This window comes from Cynocephalus volans, chromosome X, assembly GCF_027409185.1.
Source record: "Cynocephalus volans isolate mCynVol1 chromosome X, mCynVol1.pri, whole genome shotgun sequence".
Lineage (NCBI taxonomy): Eukaryota > Metazoa > Chordata > Mammalia > Dermoptera > Cynocephalidae > Cynocephalus > Cynocephalus volans.
In genome coordinates this window covers 8,751,595-8,770,982 of record NC_084478.1, presented here as the reverse complement: position 1 = coordinate 8,770,982, position 19,388 = coordinate 8,751,595, and the positions used below count along the sequence as shown (strand labels likewise).

At 46.6% G+C, this 19,388-nt stretch overlaps 1 protein-coding gene across 1 annotated transcript; it reads left to right on the top strand.

The window, feature by feature from the left end:
- The first annotated feature begins 1,675 nt into the window (after positions 1-1,675).
- On the top strand, positions 1,676-18,359 carry LOC134367143 (protein Shroom2-like). Its single transcript, XM_063083784.1, is given in 7 exon segments — positions 1,676-1,688; positions 1,739-1,835; positions 7,778-8,022; positions 8,025-8,271; positions 9,664-9,835; positions 14,754-15,026; positions 18,093-18,359. Coding segments are annotated over 7 exon segments (1,314 nt in total).
- The last annotated feature ends 1,029 nt before the right edge of the window (positions 18,360-19,388 follow it).

Sequence of the window (19,388 nt, the reverse complement as noted above, 5' to 3'; positions counted from 1 at the left end):
TTGATACTGAAAGAACTGCTGTACCCTGCCCAGGAGTTCAGAATCTTGAGTTAATGGTAAAGTGAAATTTGTGTGGTTCTGTTGTTTCTTTGTATTTTTATGGATTTTCTAATTTTTTAAATGATGAGCATGTATTCATTTTTACAAATAATAGTTATAAATATCTTTAAAGAACACTGCTGAATTTTATAAATTACTCTGCATTCATAAAGCATTCTTCCATTTCTCCACCAGGGGACAGCATAAGCACACCAAATAGTAGCAAAAATACTTTCCAAGTATTTGGTCTGGAATTGAATACTGCTGCTAATTGCTCACATGTTTATTTTGACATGTTACTGCACAAATGATTCACTGCATTGTTTATTTTTCTGGTAAAATGACTATATATTCATTGTAAACTTGGTATATGGGAGAAAAACACAAATCACCTATGGTGGCACTACTCAGGTATAGCCGAGGTTAACAATCTGACATTGATCGTCATGGTTATAGATATGTGATGGAGAGCTGGCTGGCTAGCTGAGCTGCTTAGAGCACAGCCTTATAACACCAAGGTCAAGGGTTCAGACCCCACAGTGGCCAGCTGCGGGGAAAAAAAAATTATATATATAAAAATATATATATATATATAAATCCTGCGGGAAAAAGCAAAATGTACTGCGGGGGCAGTGGTGGGCGGTGGGAGATACCTGCAAAGGATGCACGGTGTTCCATCCTGTGGACACTCTGTAACTTGTTTAACTGATCTAAATAAGTACTTTCGGCTGTTTTAACTGTCTTTAAATTATAAAAGGATTCGCATATAGAAAATATACAGATAAGAATGTTATAGGCACTCAACTAATCACTACCCAGAATTGATACTTGTTATTTTTTTGCCATCTTTGCCTCAGATATTCTAAAGAAATCATGGTTTACAGGCACAATTGAAGGGTCCCTCTATTCATCTAATTCCTATCCTTCCTTTCCAAAAGTAACCTCTAATATGAAGTTGGTATTTATCCTTCCTATATTTGATCTCGGACTTTAATTAAAAATATGTTCCATAAACAATATTGTATTGTTTTGAGTTTTAAAATTCCACACGTAATCATAAGTGTATATCCTTTATTCAGTTAACATTATGATTTCGAGATTTACCCATGATCATATAGATTTAGTTAATTTTACCTGCTCTAAGGTAAATTCATAAATTAAATTTATTAACACATTCCCCAGTTGCTAACCATTTAGGTCGTTTCCAGTAGTTGGAGATCAGTGCTCTTGCGATGGAGCAGTGCGGGCGCGTTCCTCTAGGGGGCGCGCCTAGAGAAGAACTGAATGTGAAGGCCTGAGGCGTTGGGATTCTCAGGAGTGGCTGATGGAAAAGGATGAGGCTCCTCGGTTCTACGAGATACGGCCGAGTTGTCCTCCCACATCACTCTGCTTTCCAATTCGGCCAGTAGTAAACGAGAGTCCCACTTCCTCACATCCTGGCCACCACTGTGTGGTAGGAGACGTGGCTTAAGCACCTTTGAGGTTGAGCATATTTTCGTGCTTGCTGGCCAGCAAGGTTTTGTCTTTTGTGAATTTCCTCTCCAAAGCCTTTGATTATCATCCCATTAGGTTCTTTGTGTTTTTCCATGTTTTGTATATTTTGATTCAGATAGGGTTTCTACAGGAAGCACGTGGCATGCCCAAACCAGGTAATTTAAGGAGAGCTTAATAAAGGGACTGTTTCTAAAAGCATGGGCAGGTTCGGTACCTAAGGCTGGCAACAGTGGCAGTGCTCAGCACCACAGGCCTGAAGTGGCAAGGAGTGTGTGTGGTGACAAATCTCCCTGGATTTGTCAGCATTCCTGCAGGGTCTGGGTGTTTGGAGCAAAAGGCACTAACGAGCTTTGCTCGAGGCACAACCAGCCTCTGGAGCTAGACATAGGGACCTAATAAAGATAGGGACAATCTCCCTCTTCAGAGGCATTCCAAGCCTCTAAAGCCTGCTCCTTCCCCTCCCGGGGAGACTTTGGCTTGCCTTCCAATGTCGCAAACCTAGAGACCTTTCTCCTCAGCCCCTGAGGGGTATAGTGGCATTCCAGGTAATGAGTCCTCTCTGGAGGGAAGGACCTGCAGGCCATTAGTAGCCCTGACAAAAGCTCAGTTCGGGGTTCGTCTCCAGTGGGGCAACCCGTGCTCCTACAGGTGAATGCCTGGCCCTCCCGACATGGCCTGTGGGAACTGGGGTGTTGGGTACCAACCCAAGACGTTGCTTGGGCTGCTGCTTTTTGCTGTGAATAATAAACAGTCTGCGTCTCTGACCAGGGCTCCAGGGTCCTGACTCTGGATATGAACATGAGACTGGGCCAGGCTACCTTGTTAGCTGGCAGCTGGGGAAAAGCCTCAGACCCTTCACAATTTCTGACTTCACGGGACTGAGCAGAGCCCTGGAAGTGAACTGTACTAACAGGAGCTAAGCTTTGATGGGGGGACATAGCCAGAAACAAGCTCATTTTTATGAGGCCGGCAACACCCTGATACCAAAGAGAATAGAAGTTACCAGGGCTGGGAGGAGGGAGAAATAGAGAGATGTTGGTCAGGGGGTGCACAGTTCCAGTTATGCCAAATGAGTAAGTTCTAGAGATCTCATGTACAGCATGGTGATTTTGGCAAGAATATTGTACTGTACACTTGAAATTTGCTAAGAGGGTATATCCTGAGTGTTCTCACCACATAGAAAAAAATGTATGTGAGGTGACGAATATTTAATTAGTTTGATTGTGATTATTTCACAGTATGAAATTTCAATCACCATGTGATTATTTCACAATGTATATCAAATCATCAAGTTGTATACCTTAAATATATACAATAATTTTTTAATACAAAAAAGCTTTTAAAAAATCTCCCAAAGAGCCGGCAGCACTTTTTCAAACAAGACTACAAAGGCACAGGCAACTAAAGAAAAAAATACATAAATGGGACTAATCAAACTAAAAAGCGTCTGCACAGCAAGGGACACAATCAACAAAGTGAAGAGACAACCTAAAGAATGGGAGAAAGTGTTTGCAAATTGGAACACATAAGGAACTAAAACAACTCAACAGCAAAAAACCCAGATAACCCAATTAAGAAATGGGCAAAGGACCTGGACAGACATTTTCCAAAAGAAGATATACAAATGGGCAACAAGCACATGAAAAAATGCCCCAATCACTAATCACCAGGGAAATGCAAATTAAAACCACAATGAGGTATCATCTCAAACCAGTTAGGACGGCTATTATCAACAAGACAGAAAATAACAACTGCTGGCAACGATGCAGAGAAAAAAAAAGTCTCCTACATTGTTGGTGGGAGTGTAAATTGGTACAGCCACTGTGGAAAGCAGTGTGGAGGTTCCTCAGAGAACTGAAAATAGATCTGCTTCAGGACCCAGCTGCCACACTACCGTGTATATACCCAAAGGGAATGAAATCAATACATCAAAAAGACACCTACACTCCCATGTTCATCACAGCACTATTCACAATGCTCAGAGATGGAATCAACCTGAATGTCCATCAGCGAAGGAATGCATAAAAAACAAACAAAAAAACCCTGTGGTATACCCACAATGGATTACTACTCAGCTATTTTTTTAAAATGATATCCTATCATTTGCAGCAACATGGATGGAACTGGAAACCATCATGTTAAGTGAAGTCAGGCACAAAAAGATAAATACTGCTTGATCTCACTCATGTGGAGTTAAAAAAAAAAGTGGTTCTCATAGAAGTAGAGAGTAGAATAATGGGTACCACAGGCAGGGGGGTGGGTGGTGGAAGAAGAAGGGGAAAAAAGGGCGACTAATGGGTACAATACTATGCTGTCTACCGTAACTGAATCATTGCGCAGTATGTGCATGTATTGAAACAGCACACTGTACCCCAGAAATATGTACAAATAAATGTGAAAATAAACCAACCAACCAACAAACAAACAAATAAATAAATAAAATATGCAAAAAAAAAATCTCCCACACATCATTCTTTTGCATTTAAATGTTGATCAGCTTAGAGTCTACTTAGCTGAGAAGTGAGTTAGGAATCTCTGTGAGGTAGAGTGAAGGCTAGCCTGTTTTAGAAATGAGATTCCAAAAATTCAGTGACTTACAGTACAGATCTCACAAAGGGACTAAGAGGGACATTCCAGATCAATGGGTGCCATGGTTCCAGTCACTCGGGGATTTCTGGTCACCACAGGAAGTTCTGTCGGACCTCACTGCTCTGGAGTCTCGAGACTTTTTTTTTTTTTTTTTTTAGTTTCCAAAGAACTTAACAGTGAAAGGACATTATTGATACTGTCCTGTATCTCCAAGTGTGGCATCACAACTACAGCTTTATCTGTGGTCCTAAACTGTGCTTTATCACTTAAAATGTAGATATCACTTAAATATTTTTTCAATTGGTAACATTGTTAGTTCTGGAAGAAAGGTCTTAGTCCATTCAGTCTGTGATAATAAAATACCATAAACTGGGTGGCTTACAAACAGAAATGCATTTCTCATACTTCTGGAGGCTGAAAGTTCAAGATCAATGTGTGGCAAATTTGGTGTCTGGTGAGAGCCATTTTTTGATTCATAGACGGTGCCTTCTCGCTCTGTCTCCCTCCACATGGTGGTAGGGGTGAGGGAGCTCTCCGGGGTCTCTTTTACAAGGGCACTAATCCCATTCATGGGGGCTCCACTCATGACCTCATCACCTCCTAAAGGCCCCTTGTCTTATTACCGTCCCATTGGGGTTGAGGATTTTAATATGAATTTTGAGAGACAAACATTCACACCATAGCAGAAGGAAAAGCAACAGAGAGGTCTGTGTAGTGGGTAAAAGGTGTGATATCTTTGCAGTCGAGTTGGCCTAGTTCCCCTCTGGGTGCCATCAGGGAGCTAGTGTGACTGCAGTGCTCTCCGTTGAGGAACTTGCTTGGTGTGGGCTCCAGGAGGTGGGTGGTATTCTAGTGAGTGTGGGTTTTCTCACTCTATCTCCTCTATGGGTTGAGAGGGACTCTAACAAGCAGTGACAGCACTTGCTGAGGAGGAATCTTTGGGCATTTGCATTATTAGTGTTCCCATCCGATGTCCTTAGGGTCCACAAAGGTGGTTTTACCCTACTTGTCAGGCTCTGATGCTGTCCTTGAACCTGCGTCCGCTGCCGTATAGGCACGCACAGCGTTCCGGGTGGGCGCTTGGAGCAGTCCCTGTGTTCTCTCTATTCTTTTCCGGGAATGCAGTCAGTAGATGGCAGCAGTGCCACTCACGAAACTTGATACCAGGGAACTCGCTCATAATGCATTGAGTTAAATGTCACCACCCCCAAGATGTGTGCTGTTGGTGAGTCCTGGTATGAAAACATGGAATCCCAATTACCAGTCACCAGGAGTCCTCCACTCTATCTGCAGGCAAGGGACTGGCTGTGGCGTGACCTCCTCAGCGGCCTCAGCTCAGAGGCACTCTCCTGGTCCTGACCTACAGTGACTGCCTTGATTTCCTGAGCACTAGCCACCAGCCTGTCTCTGTGTCCCTCCTTTCTGTTTCTCTCCATCTGTTGCATGTACGGCCCGTGCCAGGCACCACAAATCCCACAGATATTTCTCGAGCAGCTCAGCAGTAAGAATGCAGAGAAGGAGAGAACAAGACGTCCCTGCCCTCTGAGTAGTCAGTCATTCCAGATAAAAATGTATCCGTGCCTGTCCTAAAACGAGCAAGCTTACTTTTAAACCTTTTAAAATTCTCTGAGGTTTTTGATTGTGTTTAGTTTGGACTTTTAAAGAACAGAATGGCGATGGGGCCAGCAGCATCTTCCGTTCCGGCAGTGAAGGTAGAGATTTGATTGCTCGCAGAAGTGGGCTCGGGAGAGTCTTCACGAAAGCCTGCACCTGCGAGCAGCAGCACGTGTGGCCAAGCCCGCAGGCTGCTTCCGTTCCCTTGGCGGCGTTCTTGCCCTCCACTCAGCCTCCTCAGTGTTAGTGGGGCTGTGGGACAGGTTGAGGTGGGGGCTAGCCTGTAGGGAGGGGCCGGATCTTGGCCTCCCCTCTTTCCCCCCTCCTCCCAGTACCACCTTTCCATTAGGAATTGATGGGGCCTGGTGGCGGTAAGGCCGAATCCACTGCATCTTGTCCTTGTTTTGAAGTAAACGTTCATCAGACTTCTATAATGTGGAAGTCTTGACCATTCTCAAGAAGGAGAGAGTGACCAGAAATAGATGCTTTGTTGGAAAGTCTATGTTAAACTGTGGAAGATTTGATTTTGTTGTTTAATTTTTTCTATCATGCTTTCCTTCACTGGGAAACAAATTTCTGCACAAAGAGGGGAAGATAGAAATACCATCCGGCTTAACGTCAGTAACAAGTGGTCAGAGTTTCTGAGTCTGGAGTGACACGGGTGCGAAGGGTTTTTGTCCGTCCTAGCTTGGATAAGACGGCAGGATTTCCCTTCTTAAGTTTGATGTATCTAAACGGTGTTTTCCACAGGGTTAGACTTTTTAAAATTTACTCACAGGGAGGGAGTTACGGGGACTGTGTAGGAGCACCTAGATAGAAAACATCAGCTCTTCAGAGGTTACTACTGAAGAGAGGGAAGAAAATACAAAATTATTTTATTTTAACCTGCACAGCACACCCTTATGTGTAGAGAAAGAACCATGCTGTGCTCCTAATCGGCGGTGAAAGGGTGAGAAACAGCACTTAATTCAGAGCACCACCACTTCCCTCATGCTGCAGAAAATTGGGTCCATTAGCTCACATTGTAGAAGTGATTTGCAGGTCAGAGTCAGAAACATGTCCTGAGTTTGCGTTGCTTGTTTGACTTGTTTTTTCTTTCCTTCCTGGACACCAGCAGATGGCTCTCTTTTCTCCAATATGTCCTTTCAAAATACCTTGAAAAGATCTTGGTCCTGGCAGCCTATGTCACAGTCCCCTATGTGTGGTCCAGCATGGTGCAGCTGAGAGCAGCCGGCACTGGTGTTGTCGCAGATGAGGCACAGCAGCATGGGCAGGGAGGGTTCTTCCTGACCTCTCCCTGCCCCAGGTGCTTTAGGTACCTCCCCATGACCTTTCACTGAGAAACTCTTTTTAAAGCAGGAATGCGTGCCTTTTGTGAGGCACTGAGAATGACACTGCACCGGGAGCTCCCTATTGGCTGTGGGATCCTTGTCCCTCTGGTGTGTGAACCGCGCACAGGGAGGGGGCCAGGAGTGTGGGAGGTGGAAGGCAGGTGCGGTGGGATGCAGCACCCGCCAGCACAGGAGGAAGCTTCCGAGGGGGCCTCCAGACACAGCCCCTCCTGACAGGCATTCTCGCGGCCCCGGACACCACGCTGCAGCACGCAGGTGTGTGCCAACCTGCTTTGAGGAACACTGGCTTAAGGCAATAACAATAATTCTGCAAAAACGTCTATCCACTATGGATTTCCCTACAAGAGAAAATGTAACTGAGTGGGACTTCAAGTTTGCATTCTCACTGAAATAAAAACAAATGGAAATTAAACCACCCTCCTATCACCAGTAAACCGCAGGAAGATGCCCTCAGACGCCTGTAGGTGTGAGGTGGACAGTTTGAGAATGGAAACGAGTCAGACTGCTGAGAGTGGGGAGACTAAGGTAGGGGTGGGAGGGAGCTTGACCTCCTCTGCCTCCCTGGGACAGGTTGGGTCTTGGAGTCAGGTGCACCATCTGTAAGGGGGGGACCCACCAGTCAGAGTCCTGGATTGGAGTCGGTGCCCAGAGCATGCTTTGCGATGTCAGCAGAGGCTCTTCTGTTTCAGAATCGAGCGGGTGATGGGCAACAACACCACGGTGAAGATGGTGCCCATCAAGATCGTGCACTCGGAGAGCCGGCCCGAGAAGGAGAGCCGCCAGAGTCTGGCGTGCCCAGCCGAGCCGCCCGCCCTGCCCAGCGGCCTGGAGAGACACCAGATCAAGACGCTGAGCACGCCGGAGCAGTCCTACTCCCGCTTCTGCGTGTACACGCGGCAGGGCCCTGAGCCCAAGCCCCCCAGCACCCCTGCCCCCTTCCCGGTCTAGGCTACGTGAGGGCCAAAGAGAAGACCGTGGAAGAGCTGAAGTCAGAGGCACTGGCCAGGGAGATCGTGGGGAAGGATAAGTCCTTGGCCGATATCCTGGATCCCAGTGCAAAGATTAAAACCACCATGGACTTGATGGAAGGGATCTTCCCCAAGGACGAGCACCTCCTGGAAGAAGCCCAGCAGCGGAGGAAGCTGCTCCCCAAGGTCCCCTCCCCGAGGACCGCAGAGGAGAAGTAAGTAGATGCTCGTTTCCAGTTTGTGCATGATTCTGCCGGCATCTTAAGGCTTAAAAGGGAGAGGGGTGCGTGTCTGTTTCTCTGTTCTCATGACTGCTCTTTGGGGGGGGCAGGTTTTTATGAGTGTTCCCCAATGCTGAGAACTTTTTAGCTTTTTTTATGAGCCTACTGAAAGTAAAGCTAAGGGTCAGAGACCTTGTCCCTGGGGATGAAGACTTCGGTGGGTGGCAAAGGCGTGGAAACACACGTGCTTTGCAGCCCGCTGAGCTTTGCTGGCTGGAGGCCCGTGTGATTTATCATGATGCCCACAGCTCTCCTTTCTTGTAAGGCAACAGTTCTCAGCGGGGGCCATTGTCTGCCCCAGGGGACAGTTGACAATGTCATACTCTGTGTGTGGAGGGGAGCTCCTGGCATCCAGTGGGTGGAGCCCAGGAATGCTGCTCAGCATCCTGCAGAGCACAGGACGGCCCCACCACAGACAACTGTGGGGGGAGTTCTGACGTGAGAGACCCCAGCATAAGAGGACAGAAGGCTTAGACTGAGTATCTGTGTTTCTTAACAAGTTGGGCTTATAAAATTTATTTGCACCTGCTTGAACAAATTCGTCTTGTTAGTTTTGAAAGTACCACTGTCAGGTCTCTCTCCTTCACTCATTTGACGCAAAGGCGTGTGTGGTGGCATCTTCCCTGCTGTTTCTGCCCGCTCCGTCACCACAAGCATCAGTCATGTACTGTAGGGTGCAGTGCCCATGAAATGCGGCAGAGAAGGAGAAAGAGGACACACTAGAATCAGCAAGAAGGAGCGACTGTGGCTGCTGGTAGGAGGGTGCTTGGGACTGGCTTTTGCAGATTGTGCCATACACGGCCTCAGCCACACAGACCCCAGACTCCAGGAGGGGACAGTCTGTGCTTTCATCTCCCCAGCAGAGATTTTTGGATGTCCCTGCTCATTCAAGTTTTTTGGCCTTTTAAAAAAACTACATTTCAGGGCCGGCCCGTGGCTCACTCAGGAGAGTGTGGTGCTGATAACACCAAGGCCATGGGTTCGGATTCCTATATAGGGATGGCCGGTTCGCTCACTGGCTGAGCGTGGTCTTGACGACACCAAGCCAAGGGTTAAGGTCCCCTTACCGGTTGTCTTTTAAAAAAAAGAAAGAAAAAAAAAAAAAAACAACTACATTTCACAGACTTTATTAGTATCCATTTGGCAAAGTTTTATTTTTTAGTTTTAACTTCGTCACCTGTTTTGTTTGTTTTTGGCTGTCTTATCTCACTTGCAGGTGTCCTAATGTTAGTGCCAGCATTTATTTGTCACAACCCAGGAAGCAGGGCTGAGGGGGCATCTGTGTGCATGGTTGCAGCTAATTGAAATTCTGACATCTTTACCCAGGAAAGAGGAGCCGAGTGTGCCGGCAGCCATGTCCCTGGCCACCAACTCCACTTATTACAGCATATCAGCCCCTAAAGCTGAGCTGCTGATCAAGATGAAGGACCTACAAGAGCAGCAGGAGCCCGAAGACTACTCAGGGAGTGACTTGGACCATGACCTGTCAGTGAAGAAGGTAGGAAAGCCAACCAAAAACCATCACGTGTTTAACTCCCGAGAACTTGCCCAGGCACTTGAGAATCTAGTGGTAGACGAAACAGAATAGAGCCCTTCTCTGAGGGAGCTTATGTTCACACAGGAGAGAGAGACAGACAACACAAAAACAAATATATCCAATACAGGATCAGCAAATCTGGCCCACTGCTTGCTTTTGTAAATAAAGTTTCATTGAAATACAGCCACATTGTTCATTTACATATGGTTTGTGGTGGCTTTCACACAACAGCGGCAGAGTTGGATAGTTGCAACAGTGCCCATATAGCCTGCAAAGTCTAAAATATGTACTATCTGGCTCTTGACAGAAAAACTTTGCCCAACTCTTAATGTAATATTTCGAGTGGTAAGAAAATTAAAACAAGGCAAAGGCATAGAGAGGTTAAAACAAAGGCATGTGATTATTGAGAGGGCTCTGATGAGGTGATAATTGAGCAGAGACCCAGAGTGACATGAGGAGCAAGCGCTGTTTTTGTCTGGCATGCTGGGAAGGGGGCTAGCCAGTGCACAGGTCCTGGGTGGGAGCCTGGTGGCATGTTGGAAAAGTAGCAGAGGCCAGTAGCTGGAGCTGTGTGGATAGGGAGAGAGGGTTGCAGATGAGGTTGGAACAGGATTCAGGGACTGGCTGTTTAGCTCACTTGGGCGAGTATGGCACTGATAATACCAAGGTCAAGGGTTTGGCTCTCCATACTGGCCTGCCACCGAAAAAAGAAAAAATAGGATTCAGGGACAAATAGCCAGGTGGCCATGGCAGTCACGGTAGGGACAGAGTTGTTCTTATCAGTGCCAAAATCATTACTACTATATTAGTTTTAACTGTCCATGGCACGTCAGCAGGCCAGACCCGTGATATGTTGTTACTACCTGTTTTATACAGGCATACTTAATATAAAGGGACAAAGGTATTGCCAGCGAAAGTCAGGCTCAGAGGATAGCATGTATTGTTTATTCCAGGGGACCTGAGTTTGCGTAAATCATCACTACTAGGAAAAGAAAAGGAGTGAACCAGCATTTTGTGCGTGTTTGCTGTTGGCCTAGCACTATGGAAAGAGCTTTCATAAAAAGTACTGGGGTTTTGTTGTTGTTGTTTTTTGGGGACAAAGACCTTTGAAAACAATTATGTTGAAAGTCTACTAGTGTCATTAGTGATTTTTAAAAAATACCACTGGTTGATTTCAATTATGATAAACGTGTTCTGGAGGAAATATTGAGCCTCATAACATATGTAAAGGAAAATTATTTCAATTTAAGAAATAATAAGTTTTTGGCTCAAGGGATTAAAAACAAGTGAAAAGGGTTTTGTTCTAGGGACTCTTAGAGGCCCTCTCTCTGGCTCAGGATACTGTTTTATTCTGGTTGTATTTTCATCTAAAAAAATATCAAAAGTATTTCCAGTTTATCCTAATAAAGCCAGAAGAACTGTATGTACCATCTGAACCATTTTAATTTAGGCACACCCCAGCTGTAGAGAACTACATTCCTTACACGCATGTCTTGTTTTCTGTGATGGGATGAACTCGGGAGCAGCGTGCCCCGACGCTGCTCACCTTCACCCATGTGGCTCTGTGCACCTGCTTCAGGATCTCATCAGAAATGACTGCTTCGGGACTGAATGGTTGCTGTGAGCTTGCAGCAGGCTTACATTTCTAGTTCAATAAACAAATGCCACATATCACAGTTCTCTGTGGTGTTGGTGGGTCCTATTTTTTTGCTTGATTTGACAAAGAGGCCAGTGCGGTTATCTTTTCCACCTTCTTTCCAGCATCCCCGAGTTTCTGATATCACACGTTTTTGCAAAGTGTGCTCAGGTGGAGTCATGCTGGAGAAAGTGGCCTCAGTGCAGATGGGGACTTGATTGGTCACCTGCTTTGCAGCTGCTGTTGGGGAAGCAGCCAGATGTGGATCCATCATTCCCAGAGGGACTGCAACTTGTGATCACAGTGCCATTAGGAGGTCATAGAGCCCAGGACCAAATCAGGTGACCCCCTGCTTTAGGAGAAGACTAAAGACAGAGGCAAGAGCATGGAGGCCCCATGCCATGAGGTGGTGGGGGCTCCGGTGACCAGTGGGAAGTGCTATGCTAGGACAGTTAACGTGTTCTTTCACGTGGGCAGCTCAGGTGGACTGTGCCCAGAAAAGACACCACCCAGGTCAAGTTATGAGGGCTCTTCAGGAGAACCGAAGATAGCCGATTGGTTTGAGTTTGGGACCTCTGATTTTTACTTGGAACCAAGAGGCAGGCGCAGGGCCCAGAGAGAAAAGACCTTGTTTCCCCGTGGGATGGAACAGAAGGTGGGTGGCTGGGGTGGACCCGGGTGGAGGAAGGGAATGGCCCAGGTCCCAATCCTGCAGCCTTGGCCCATGCAAATGGAGAGGTGAGAGTCTGACCTCTGCCACAACCAGATCTTATCCGAGCATCTGGAATGCCATATGCTGCAAGGAATAAACGGACAGGCTCCGGGGGTGGGGCTGGATGGGCAAGTACGGCCTACAGTGGTGAAACCACGGGCACCCCGGGTGTGCTGATAGCCCTTGATGTGCGTGCCTCCCTGGGCTGGGCGGGTCTCAAAATCTTTGAAAGTCTGTACTTCTTACAGTGGCCCTTTAACAAAGAGGGGAAAGATGTTTTTAATAAAAATTTGCATATGATGTATAAAGGGATCTGGACTCCTCCTAGAGTGCCCGATTTCAAGTTAGCTCAGCTGAAGTAGGTTTTAAAGGCACATTTTCGTGCACTGGTGTGAAATCTTCATTACCGTAATTGCTGAAGAATAACGACACTGAAAAATTACTGAGCGTGCTGGCTTGATTCCTCCTATAGCCACCGTTATCTGCATTGCTTAACGTATTCACTCAGGTTAGGACTGGTGTCAGGTGAGAATTTCAGAAGTTCTCCACCCTTGTTTTCTATTTTCTGTTGTTTTCATCAAGTAATGAGTATCTAAAATACAGCCATGTTCACAGCTGTGGGATTCAAAGCTGCTTTAAACAATCTTGGATCCCTGTACTGGCCAACCACCAAAAAAAACCAAAAACAAAAACAAAAAAAACCTGTCCAGATACGTAGGTAAACACACACACGCTCTGAGAGAAAACAAAGGAAATCTAGATGCATAAAATTTTTCAAATCATGAGGGAAGAAAATGTCTGGACATTCTGAGCAACTACAACCTGGCCTGGAAAAGCCAAAATAGTTTATAAATTCCGTGTACTCTTTCTTAGGAGAAAAACCATGCAGATTAATCAGCAGTGGGGATCATAAAACTGCTTACCATTTTAATCTGCTGGAGAGCTACAGGATGCAGGACCCTGAGTAGAGCTCATATCTTCACATTTTTTTGGATACATAAACGCTAGGTGGAGATTCTCTTTACAAGTATTGGTGTGAGACAAAGACCTTGTGCAATCAGGTAATATGAAAGATCTTTTCTGGCTGTCGATTGACTCTTCCTGCTGAAATTGTCCTCGGGATAGTCGTTCGTACTGGATTGTAGCTCATGAGATCGGGGCAGCTGCTCCTCTTCCCACACTCCCACTGTTGATAACTGATACTTACCAGGCACTTACTAGATGCCAGGCACTGGGCTAACCCTAGCATGCTGTCTTCTCATTCGCCGTCATGCCAGTCCTCAAGGTAGTGGCTGCTGTTACCTCTGTTTTGCTGTGGGACAGTGTGGCCTAGAGAGCTTAAAGGAGACTTTGACCTTGTGTCTGTCGAGTCCCACACATGTGCCTCCTCTCTGCTGAGCCCTGCGGACTCCCTGTGGGAGCAGAGTTTGTAAATTGCCCCAGGGAGGGGTGATGGCGTGGACCATTTCCGAGGATCTGCTTGACATAAACAATGTCACTTGTGATAACAATGTCCTAACCTTAAAAATCCTAACTGGAATTTCATATTGACATGAGGTGTTTACTGCTTACTCGGGTTTGTGCACCCAAGCACTGTTCAGTTTTCAGTCCTTTTGCCACATGCTACCCAGGTCATGTGTTGGCATCACAGATCTGGGGGCACCGTGCGGGTGGTAGATGGAAGACTAAAGACTGGTGTGGCCGAGGGCATCTCCAGCAGGCCTGGCAGCAGGAAGAGTTCTCTCGAGGCTGTGGGGGACTTCTCTTGAAACTGGGTTTTTTCTAGTTCACCCTGTCCAGGCAAACACCCAGTGACACGTGCTGAGAGTAGATTCAATGGCAGAAGCATAGCCGTCATCAGAAGAACGTGGTTTTCACAGGGCAAGTCCTGCCCCTCGCACTCCTTTTGAGGTATCCCCGTAATTTCTCTCCAATATAATGACGAAGAAGGAGAATCTATATATTTTACCACAACAGACTAAGTCATTTATTTGCATTTTGGTCAAATTGAAATCAGTAGGTTATATTAAAAGACTGTCTTTTAGCTTCATTGGCACCCCTTTATTTATCTTGATTTTTAATTGCTGGTTATATGTAGAGGACACTTTCTAATCATGAAATTCCGTACTGGAAGTAAGACTCAATCATTCTCTAGGTGTAAGTTTTTAAATTGGAGACTTCCAAATGATGAAGCGGGAGGCATCGCAAAGGTGCCAGGACTCGTTGCAGAGACAGAGGTGGGAGCGTCGTCTACTGCTGAGTAGCACCAGCAGCCACACTCTAGCGTCGTCTAATAAGACATTAACAGAACGAAATAGGTTCATCGTGTTTTATTTTTAGATGCCAGTAATTTAACCAGGAGTCACTCTCTTTCCCCTAGTTTCATAAATCCTGTTATTTGATCATGCTAAAGTGACCTTTCCCCCAGTCAGGCCACGTCCAGCCAGATGGCATGTGCAGAGATGGAGGTAGCTCTGGCACAGGGTGGGGCAGACCTAATGCATGTTTCTGTGCTGCCCTGTCCCCAACAGCAGGAGCTCATCGAGAGCATTGGTCGCAAGCTGCAGGTGCTCCGGGAAGCCCGGGAGAGCCTGCTGGAGGACATCCAGGCCAACAATGCGCTGGGGGATGAGGTGGAGGCCATCGCCAAAGACGTCTGCAAGCCCAACGAGTTTGACAAGTTCCGCATGTTCATCGGGGACCTGGACAAAGTGGTGAACCTTCTGCTGTCACTGTCAGGCCGCCTGGCCCGGGTGGAAAATGCCCTGAACAATCTGGATGACAGCCCTTCTCCTGGAGATCGGGTATATGCAGACTGACCTGGAAATCAGGGGTCCCCTGGGAAGGCTGTTCACGGGGTGTTGTGAAAGGTGGCTTCTTGAAGCCTGGCTCAGTTTCTGCATGGCCTGCCCAACTCCTAGTGCGAGATGCTATGGAAATGTCCAGTGCACACTCCCATTCTTTACTTTTAATTGAGGGAGAAACATGCTAGGAAGACGCAGTGAGGCGTTGCTGGGATCTTCCCACTGATAATTCCACTGATCATCACTAGTAGTGGTCTCTTTCTGGAAAACGATCTCTTTCTAACTTTTCTTTAACCACGTGTAAGTCCGTAAATGGAGCTTCCTACCCCCTGACAGATGGTAAGTGCTCAGTGATAGATGATGTTGTATTGCTATTGATGCTCTGATTTAAGAAGAGTGAGTGAGTGAGTGAGAGAGAGAGAGAGAGAGAGAGTTTGTGTGTGTGTGTGTGTGTGTGTGTGTGTGTGTGTGTGTGTGTGTGTGTGTGTGTGTGTGTGTGTAGATAGATAGCAGTCTGGAAAGAATCCAAGGACTTCAGCTTTTCTCCCATTCTCAAGATGTGCCACTTTGAGACTTTTCTCAGAGGGTCTGTCTTTCAGTTTTCTCACTTGCAAAATAAGGGAAATAATATTTACCTTGTTGGCTTTACAGGTCAAATGTCAGTAAAACATCTAGTTTCATTCTTTGCACATAATAGGCCTTCAGAATGATCATCTTTTATTATTAATACGACATCTTCACTGTTCTCAGAGGGGAGCAGGAAAAGCCCTCCCCACCCTCCTCCAGATGAGGTTGGTTTCAGGCTGCCCAGAGAGAGCTCATGGTGCTGGCTTCGAGACTGCAGCTCTCTTGCAGTCGGCCATCGACCCTGCCACAGGAGGGTTTGAACCTTAAGTAACTGGGGGATGCACCCCTATTTCCCTTACTTTCATGTTCCATTTTGCGCTTTTTGCCATCCTTGCCAAATTTATCTGAAAGAACTTAGGAAAATAACATGAACAGGACAGAGAGACTTATTTGTACATAATTGAAAAAGTAACTGCTCAAAGTATGGATTTAGGTGAAAAAAGTAGGATCGTGTCTGCAACTGTCAGTTCAGCTCATCTTTTGTCTCTCTTGCCCTCCTTGTTCATGGAACTGACAGACTTATTTAGAAAGGAATCACAGTGCTAGGGAGGGAGCTAGTCTGGGGTCCTCCTAGGTGCCTGGCTAGAGCCCTCGCTCCTTCCCTGGGGCGGTGTCAGAGGTGAGCAGCCCGGGACACCGAGAAGGCACCTCCATGAGCCTGGCTGCACTGCTCCCTGCCTTGGCTGTGTGTAGTTGACGCAGCTTCAGCTCCCAGGACCTGAGGGACATGTGCCACTTGCACATCCAGGTGCACTGCAGGGGCTGGTGTCCAGCATAGCCAACACTGGCTGAGACTGTCCATGACAGGCAGCCGAGATGCCGGGAAGCTAGGGTTGTCAGACACAGGTGTGCTAAGGAGGTAAAAGGTGCAGAGTCGGGTTTTCAAAGAGTTCCTGCAAAGTCTTTTTGGCTACACAGTGAACACGTGGGCAGACATGGACATGTGGTGTCCCACCCTGACCTCAATCTCAGCAGCTTCCAGGCACTGGTGAGCCTGGCCTATTTTAAGCCTGAACCGCATTTTTAGAATCAGTTCACCTGTTTCCCTTTGGGGTGGAATTAATTTGCTTTGCCTTGCCTCTATCCATGAAAATATTCTGTCTCTTTGTCTCACACATGCCTAAAGATCAAGGTGTTCCACAGAAGGGGGCAGGATGCTCAGTAAGGTGGGGCGGTGACAGGCACCTCCCAGAAGCTGTGCGCCAGGGCAGTTTCTGCTCTCAGCTCTGTTTACTGATAGCTCCTCTTTACTGAACTCTTTCTGTGTGCCTGGCGTTTTGCGAAGTCCTCCGCAGTCTGGGTGCTCACGGTGTATGTGAGTAGCATCCACCGAGATGTTGCAAAGCGGCAGAGTAACAGTGGCTGTCCCGGTGCCCAGATGCAAATCAGGAACTCCGGCCTGGCATCCAGCAGCCTGCCTGTGAAGACACTGAATGTTCTTTCCTTTCTTAGATTTCATTACACTCGGATTTTGTTTTCAACACAAAGAATGATCAGTGTTTGAGGTGATGGGTGTGCTCGTTACTCTGACTTGATTACACATGGTATACATGGACCAAAATATCACTCTGTACCATAAATGTGTACAATTATTACATATCAATTAAAATAATAATAAAAACATGAACCAAACAAACAGAAAAAGATGCCCCCGAGTGGATTGTTTTCAGAATCCGTGACTTACCTCATCCTTCTAATCCTATCTGGTTTAGATCACAGTTATCATTTTAAATACATTTATTTTACAACTATTAAAGTGATTTAATTACAAATTTTAAAAAAAACAACTTGGAGCTTCTAGCAAAACTGGATGTGTGTTCTACAAGGCAGAGTGACTGTGTCATGCTTTGGGGACAGAGTCATCTGTGTCCCCCAGAATGGGACCCTTGTAAGGAGCAAGGAGACTGATCCCCGGATGCCCATTCACAGACGTGCGTCTCCCGCCTCCTTCTGTGCCCTCTTGTGTCCCATCTGCAGATGCACTCACAGACTCCTCCTGCCTGGAGGTTTAGAAACCCCACCCTGGCGTTTCCTTAGAGTATTTCCCTTTTGCTGACTTTCCCACAATGTTATATCATAGGAAGAGCTTTGACAAAAATAGGAACCCTGTGTCCTTTGCCCCTTTTGAGCATCTCAGGATTCTGTTGTTTTTTGTCCTTGGTTACTCTTCTGCTCACCACCATTTCTGTTAACTGTTCAAGGCAGGTGGGCGGAAACTCAGGAGGTCCATGAGTGGCCTCCTGGCCGGGTAGGGCTGGAGCCACTGGAAATACTTGGTGTGGGTTCCATGGGATCTTTGGTGGCATCAGGGTTTCCATCGATGATGTTATGGCTGGCCATGGGACCAGCCTCAAAACTTGCCAGTGTTTTCAGGGGACTGGCCAGAGCCCCTGCTTTAGTCCTGGTCCTCAGCAGGTCTGTTTTTCTCTCTCTCCACAGCAATCGCTGCTCGAGAAGCAGAGAGTCCTCATCCAGCAGCACCAGGATGCGAAGGAACTCAAAGAGAACCTGGACCGCCGCGAGCGCGTCGTGTTTGACATCCTGGCCAGCTATCTCGGCGAGGACAGCCTCACGGACTACGAGCACTTCGTGAAGATGAAGTCAGCCCTCATCATCGAGCAGCGGGAGCTGGAGGATAAAATACGCCTTGGCGAAGAGCAGCTCAAGTGCTTGTCCGACAGCCTTCAGCCCGAGAGAGGCAAATAAGAGATCCGTCCGGTGGAGGACGGACATGGGGGCTTCAAGCTCTGTCCCCAAGGATGCAAGTGCAAAGCCCAGCCTGTATTTATATCCTGCAGAGAGGATCCTCCAATAGCAAAGTGGCTGTTAGAAAAGAAATAACTTCCGTGTGTGTTTGGGATGATTTATTTAATCTTTTAGTTTCCCCGTTGAATGCTAAGCAGAGAGGCTCACCCTCAGCCATCCTCCTCTCACCATAGCTGCCCATAATGCCGGGCTCTGCTGAATGGTGAGTTGCTACCATGCAGGCTGTGGGCGGGGTCCAGGTGCCCGCAGTGGTCATTGCCAGTGGGATATCCGCTGCTCCTCCTGTCTTCAGACACTGAACCCACAGCTCAGGAGGCAACTGAGTGTCATTAAGGTGCATGAGCGTGGAGACCCTGGTGCGCATGTCTTCTCTTGTGATTCATCAGGTGTGGCTGCCACGTTCAGTCCCTGCTCACTCAACAGTGTGTGTCTTCGTTGTCTCTATCATATAATGATGTTCTCTGACCAAGCAAAAATGATGATGGTAATGATAATTTATTAATATTTTGGAAAGATAAAAAGAAAAAAAGGTTAAAGAAAAGTTAAGTTTCCTAATGGTTAAAAACAACTGAAATGAACAAACTATGCATTGGGCTCACTCATTCTAAGATTAAAGTTGCCACTTAAATAATGTGCATGCTTTAAAACATTCACACACAAGCAAACAAATAGTCCTTCTCACCCTACGCCACAGTTTAAATGATAAATTACTTGGTTAAAGGTGTGTCCCGCAATAATGTGTTTGTTAGCCATCTGTTTCCCAAGACCAAGAGACTGTTTCTTAAGTTACTTTTCCCCCTGAACTTTTATTTTGTGTGCCTGTGGTCATTAATGATAACTGGCTACTTTTCTTTTTTGCCTCCTTGAATCTGTTACCATGCCGTGAGGGCCACATCCCACGTAATGTGAGACTCCTCCCTCTCTTTGTCCCGAGGTCCAGTGGACTACACGACTCCTACACTTGATCTT